Below are 6,634 nucleotides of genomic sequence, written 5' to 3'. Positions count from 1 at the left end.
TAATCTTCTCAACTTGCACATTGTGATATTTATAGATTTCTTGAGGAACTTGAGGCGATCTCTTTGGCCTTTCGGTATTATGTTTTTCCGGCACGTGGCCTGGGAGTGGTCTTTTTTGGAGAGAGTGGCGGCATGGTGTTCTAAAAGTGTGACAGTGAACTGTGCCCAATGGGCAATTGGGTCTTTTGAGCTTGACGCTTGAGATTTTAAAAGTTTGATTGCAGCTTCTGCCTGAGGATCTGTGTTATATACTGAACATTTGATCCTTCTTAAGTTGGAGGTGTAGATGGGCCCCAGGGTTAGATCTTGCTTAATAGATCTGGGTGCGGTAGCTGTTAACTGCAGTTCTTGTGGGCGGTGATTACTGTCCCCCTGATCACCCGTTCTAAAACCCTAGATGTGTGGGAACAGAGAGAGGCTTGTATGGAGCTTGTTGTTGCGGAATAGAATGATTCAACTAGAGGTGAGTCATCGGGTAATCTGCTGTTAATCACTCGGAAGTTTAGGTGTTCTAAGTCATCTAGAAGGCGACTTTTGGTACGATTCTTCCTACCCTGTAATGGGGCACATTGGATGGGGATGTTGTAGATTCCAGTTTGTATAGATGCCTCCTCTCCCTCTGCTGAGCTAAAGAGATATTGGTTTAGGTCCCCTGCCAGGATAAATGCTGGTGTTTTCCTCTCTGTTGCGTACTTTGCCACTTGGTCGGTGAGCTTTTTTGCGTCTTTCGCTTTACGTTTTGGATGGATGTATGTGTTGATTAGGCTCACCTCAGTTTCTTCCCCCAGGAGGAAGATGGTAATTGTAACTACTATTATTGCTGTGAGGTCGAGCCCACGAGAGTTGCTGAAGGTATACTCGTCGTAGACACATAAGTAGCAAGCCCCCCTGACCGATGTCTGAATTTACCGCCCCTTGTGGCTGGTGTGGTGAAGCACATAAAACCCTGAATGTGCTGTGGGTCGGTGAACTAAGTTTCTTGCAGCAGGATTATATCGAAGGTTCTGATGTAACTCAGGAAGTCCGGATCCTCTATTTTTGTTACTAGAGTCCATTAATGTTCCACAAGCATAGTCTGAGTGGTGTCCCCTTTGCTCTACTATAGCCTTCGTCCTGTAAATAGCGTCAGTCTCCCTCTGCGCTTGTGGTTATAGTTCGGGAAATTATTTCCTTGTAGTTAATTGGCTCCAGGAGACTGATGCTATCCGGAATCTTTCTCGTGGGTCCGGCAGTCCGCTAGCACTCTGTTGTGGTGATCTTCCCCGAGCTCCTTTAAGTACGGAGTTTGTGTGTGCATGATGTATTGTTGGTCCAAAGCTTGAATTGCATAGTAATAAGGGAGATGGATACCCTGGTTTTTGAAAGGGGAGATGTCAATACCCTAGTTTTGAAAAGTACCCTTTTCTGCTAGGATTATCTCAACAATTTTACTTGATTTGCACGTTGCCTTTGTTGGTTTTTGAAAGGGGGAGATGTCAATACCCTAGTCTTGAAAAGTACCCTGTTCTGCTAGGATTATCTCTACAATTTTACTTGATTTCCATTTTGCCTTTGTTGCGATGGGTACAGGTTTTTTGGGTACAGGCTGACCGTTGTGTCCCTATTGTCAGTTGGCCCAGCTTCCACCACAAAGAACACACAACCACACAGCAAGATTCCAATACTATAGTCTAAATAAAAATGTACAGCCTTGCGTGCAAATCTGCACCGACATGTGGTGTCCTGAAATACTATTTAAGTTGTCAAAAACAAGAACGGTAACAAGAAGGAAGGTCAGAAAGTAGAATACTACCTTAAACATTGTGCAGTCCTCTCCTTTTTAAGTAAAGGCAAGCACTGTCTTTTTCTTCAGGTGTACATGCCAGATGTGTGCACTATGACATTGGAGCAGTCCCAATAATACATTGAAGCAGCTCTTAGTTTCTTGAAAGAGATGGAATGTGTTTAGTCCTTAGTATTACACTGCACTGTAGAAGCACCAAGACGGTAACTTTGAAATTCAATGGTCGCTGTCCTATAAGAACAGGAGATCATGCTACAGAGTAAACAATCCAGTGTTTTTTTATTTATTCAACTCTAAACATTACTGCCATTTTAGCTCATTTAAATATGGGTGGCATCTGAAAAATAAGCTTGCAGCATTACAGGCATGGATACTCAGCAACCTATATTGTGTTGGCCATTTAAGAAAGTAGTTGAGCACTACCTAGAGAGGATTAAGTAGTTGTTAGTGGTCTGACAAAATATTTCACAACACAACAAGGTTAACAGTTGGAATTATCATTGATAAATAGTGGTTCATTTATATTTGTTTTATCACTGTTGTTTATACACTTACATTATGAACGTGACCATAAAGACTATACAGATATAATTAATCTTTACAAACTACATGATTGCCTATATTTCAGAACCAGGCCTATTTCTCTTCAGAAAAGTATCCGGGTCACATTCTCTCTGGCAAAACTACCTAACTATACCAATATGAAAAGCTGATGTTATTAAGCCAGCCTCCATCAGCAGAAAAAAACACCCTCGTCCAAAATAAGCATATATTTTAAGACCAGGAACATTGAATTAAAAACCTATTCCTACAATGTGGCTATTTCTACCTTTTGTATGCAAGTAAACAATGTGAGCACGTAGGAAACAGCATGTGCTTTGCATTGGTTCAGATATATTGCACATGTCTTGTGCAGAGTAGTGTGGTCTTGAGCTGTCTTGAGATAGGTTGCATTGAATTGGGTTACAGTATATATGGGTGTGAAACACATTGCAGTGGGATTGGTTGCATCCAATTGGTGGGATAGGTTCAGATTAATTGTGCAGTAAGGTGTTGCAATGTGTACAATAGCGTAGTGTGGTAGGTAGTAGAGTCTAGTGTTTGGTTATATTAGCAGCATGTGTACGGCGGCGGATGAGCCACTAAAGTGGCTTAGGGTCCTGGAACCACACCATGCAGCAAGATCACAATGTTGTTTGGTACTAAGAGAGGGTTTCAAATGTAATCTGAATCGAGTGTGGAACACTGATTACAAACATATATAAATACATGTACACCTCATCGAACAATATTTTACTCACAAAATGTCAATGTTTTTAGAATTAATTAAATACGCTTATAACATTTGTTAATGTAGCAGGCATTGGTGCCAACAACACATTCTAATTCGTAGATTAGCGTGGTGCCTTTAATACGGAAATCTCCAGGAGTATTAAAACTGCGTGCAGATGCAGCCAATCTGCAAAGAGTCTTTGGTGAGACGTAGAGGGATGAGAAACAGTCCATTGGTAGCAAGGCTGACCGGAAGACAGAAGTGGCCTATCCGTGACCTCGACTTCCTCAGAGCTCTTCCCGCTCTTCCTCATTACAGATGCAGGAGGCTCTCTGGCTGTTCATGAAGGGCCGGCAGCCCAGAGTCCAGACGGTGTTGAAGACTGTGTCTGCAATGGACTCGCAGGCTGCAAGGGCGAGAAAAACATAATGTTTCATAGTTACGTATGTGACCCTGTTTGAAAGACCTGCCTGTTAGCTGTTCATCCTAGTCTACAGCTGCATTCTCAGCATGACTTATGCGTATGTTTCCACAATCAAAAATATACAATCCAGCTATAGAGTGAGACCATCCTAAATATCCCCAAACTCCTAAAACAAGTTCCTCACCTGGATCCCAATTCAGCTCCAGGTGCAAACCATGGTCTATTAGTATGTACACGGTGCAAAATAACCTCTTACCACACGTCACTTTCCACTTTAAGACAGCCAGACAAGTCCAATACAATGGTTTACAAAGATGTGTCTTTTTTACATCCGGATTTATATTTTAGGCACATGTATTTCCCAATTCCGTCCCACTCATGCTACAGATGTCCATATTTGCTGTTAAGTGTCAGTGTTTTTCTGTATAATGCTACATGGACCAGGTTTTTTTGTTGGGGAGAGACAAATTTCACCCCAGATACATGATTAAAATAACGTTGCCTTCTAGTAAATGAAAGGGCTTACACTGTAAAAATAGAAACAGCCGCCCACACTGCTTCTCGGCCTTCAAGGGAGCTATGCCTTCATTGCTTGAGTCAAGGAGTACATTGTGAAAGCCTATAGCCATGGACTCCGGTTATGGGGTCTTCATGAGACCTATCCTGCTACCCTCAATGGTGCGTGTCCGCCAGATCACATCAAGAGGAGACAGGACGGTAGGAGGATGCTGCAGTAGAGCCCAAATTCACAACAGATTCTTAAATTTATGAACTCAAATTCTGGAAAGTAACATTTTGTTTTATTGGATAGACTGCATAAAAAAATCCTTGCTTATTATTGCTCTACACGTAATCAATAATATGGTCCTGAATAATTTTACTTTCAATGAAAAACTAATGATGTTTAATAAATGTTTAAATATTTATATAACAAATAAGCAAATTTAGGTGTTTGTAGGTAGATACATTTCTGATGAATCCACGTCAAATTCTCATTTTTATACATGGGTTGTTCATCCAAAACCTTAAAAACCTAACCCATTGTGCAATCTCAAATACTCAAAGTTATTCAGAAATGTTTTGTGTGACCTCTCTTGTGGCACAAAGCAACGCAAACACTGTGTTGATATTTACCATCTTAAAAATCTGCTGGCACGGCGCAAAGTTGTGCAGTGTCGTACAAGGGCTCACACAACCCTCTGTAAATAATTATTTGGTGTTTTGCCCTGGTTCTTTCTGAAGGAACACAGAGCAGAGTTACAAAACAGGTTTCCCAGACATAAAGAGTGACTTAAATGTCTCAATCTATTCATGCATTTAGTGTGTGGAATTCACAAAGTTGAAAGTGGCGACATACATTTTACTTATGCGTATTGCATGCAACACATCCATACACTGTGCATACGAAAATCTTCAATTCGCATCCTCTTTTGAGGGTACCAATGGAGGGACTGGGAAATATAGTGCAACTGAAGCAACTCACACAAAGTACAGCAATAATCACAAAGGTGAGAAAAAGTGGTTTCTCTTCTGAGCTGATTGACCCTCGAATTTGGGATCCACAATGATAGTGGTCTACCCTCTCAGACATTGCCATCTCTGGTGTTGGACGTGCTCCACACCATCAGGAGATAGCTGGCAGGTGGTGGCCACTTGTAAGGGATCATTAGAATTCCATTGGAATTGGTTGGTTCCAGTATGACTAAGGCTGTATCTGTGGATCTTTTGCTCGTAACAAAGGAGACAAGCGGAAGAATACTAATGAAAGAAAGTTCTAGTCTTCATGATTTAAAAACAGTCCAGATGTAAATTTTACAGAGAGTTTCTAGTGGTGATATGAACACATCCCCATAAACTGTAACCGTCCATTGAGCTAATTATGGCCAAGTATGTCAAGGTTAGTAGTTGTAACAAACAATATTCTTAATCTTGGTCTGCAGTCCCACCATAACACTCGGAAAACTTCCATCTGGGATTATACCCGCTTGTTGATGTTTTCAAAACACATCAGAGGACCAGCAAGCTGAAGAATGGTGATGCTCAGTGCAGATCCACAGCCTTGTCACAATGCAGGATGCCGACAAACTGGCGTCACAAAATTATTAGGAGCAGGTAGATATATAGCAAGGAAAGGTGCAGGCACATGGACCTCATGATCATCAGACGTAAAGACATTCTTGTTCAGGACTGAATGATGCACACTGGCTTCGCAGAAAGCACACAAGGGAGTTCCAGATCAGGCTGAGTAGCAGCTTGCAGCTCCTGCTGCAACAGGCTTGACATTTCTATCCTTCTCACCTCAAGGCGCTCACGTTAAACTCAGTCTCTAGCTGAACAGAGCATTTTTCTGCACAAATTCAGCAGTTTACTTCCTGTCCCCTTTAGTAACAGCAGTGGAGGAGCTTCTTCTTGGACCCGCGGCATGGTCCATACCCCCTCAGTTGAAGGTAGTCAAGTATTCTGGCTCTGGTACACATCTTCCTCTACAAATTTGTTCTGAGCTCCTAGACATGATAGGTGAGCACTGGATATGCTAGAGAGGCCAGACGTTCCTTGGGGCCATAGGTCCAAAGCAACCGTACAGTCAAATAAAAGTTAGTTTTGTGGGGAAAGAATCATAGTAAAGAGGAGTTTCCTTCTAGTTGGTCACAGCTTCATGGTAACAGCACGTGACGTCTCATCACAGGAAGTGACCTCAGATATTAAGACATCACACATATGTTTAGCAGGTCTAAGTGCATCACGAGAATTAACAAATTAGATTTTGCACCGGGGTCATGCCAAAAAAGTGTCCCAACCCGACTCAAAATCTGGGCCTCAACTAATACATTTATATTTTTTAGAACTCTGCCACAAAGAAATTGCCAACAAGGAGAAACATGGCAGTAGATCTGTTCTACTTAATTGTTTGCAAAGTCTGCAGAATAAAATGTCTTATGGGTTTAAGGCACCTGAAGCAGACATCTTTGTTTGCCCAGTAAATCTCAGGGATTAACAGTAATGATAAGATCACTCTGGAGGTTAACACTTTTGCTGGAGAGATCTGTGTTTTGTCTAGTCCCAGATTAGAATCAAAGATGAATGTGTCTCTTGTAAAGCACATCATGTAATATGCAGATGACAGATTTTTATATTATGCAGATAGGTAAGTGGG

The 6,634-nt window shown here is 41.6% G+C and overlaps 1 protein-coding gene across 2 annotated transcripts in view; it reads right to left on the bottom strand.

Annotated features, from left to right (window-relative positions):
* Nucleotides 1-2,043: 2,043 nt before the first annotated feature.
* PLA2G12B (phospholipase A2 group XIIB) overlaps nucleotides 2,044-6,634 on the bottom strand; it is a 200,494-nt gene continuing 195,903 nt past the window's right edge. For both annotated transcript variants that reach the window (XM_085603819.1, XM_085603820.1), the window contains exon 4: nucleotides 2,044-3,462. In XM_085603819.1, the coding sequence (XP_085459945.1) occupies nucleotides 3,344-3,462 (119 nt within the window). In that variant the 3' untranslated portion in view covers nucleotides 2,044-3,343. The remainder of the gene's footprint in view (nucleotides 3,463-6,634) is intronic.

Source organism: Triturus cristatus, chromosome 1_2 (genome assembly GCF_964204655.1).
Source record: "Triturus cristatus chromosome 1_2, aTriCri1.1, whole genome shotgun sequence".
Lineage (NCBI taxonomy): Eukaryota > Metazoa > Chordata > Amphibia > Caudata > Salamandridae > Triturus > Triturus cristatus.
Note: the sequence above shows the minus strand (reverse complement) of the source record. Positions and strands in the feature narration are given on the sequence as shown.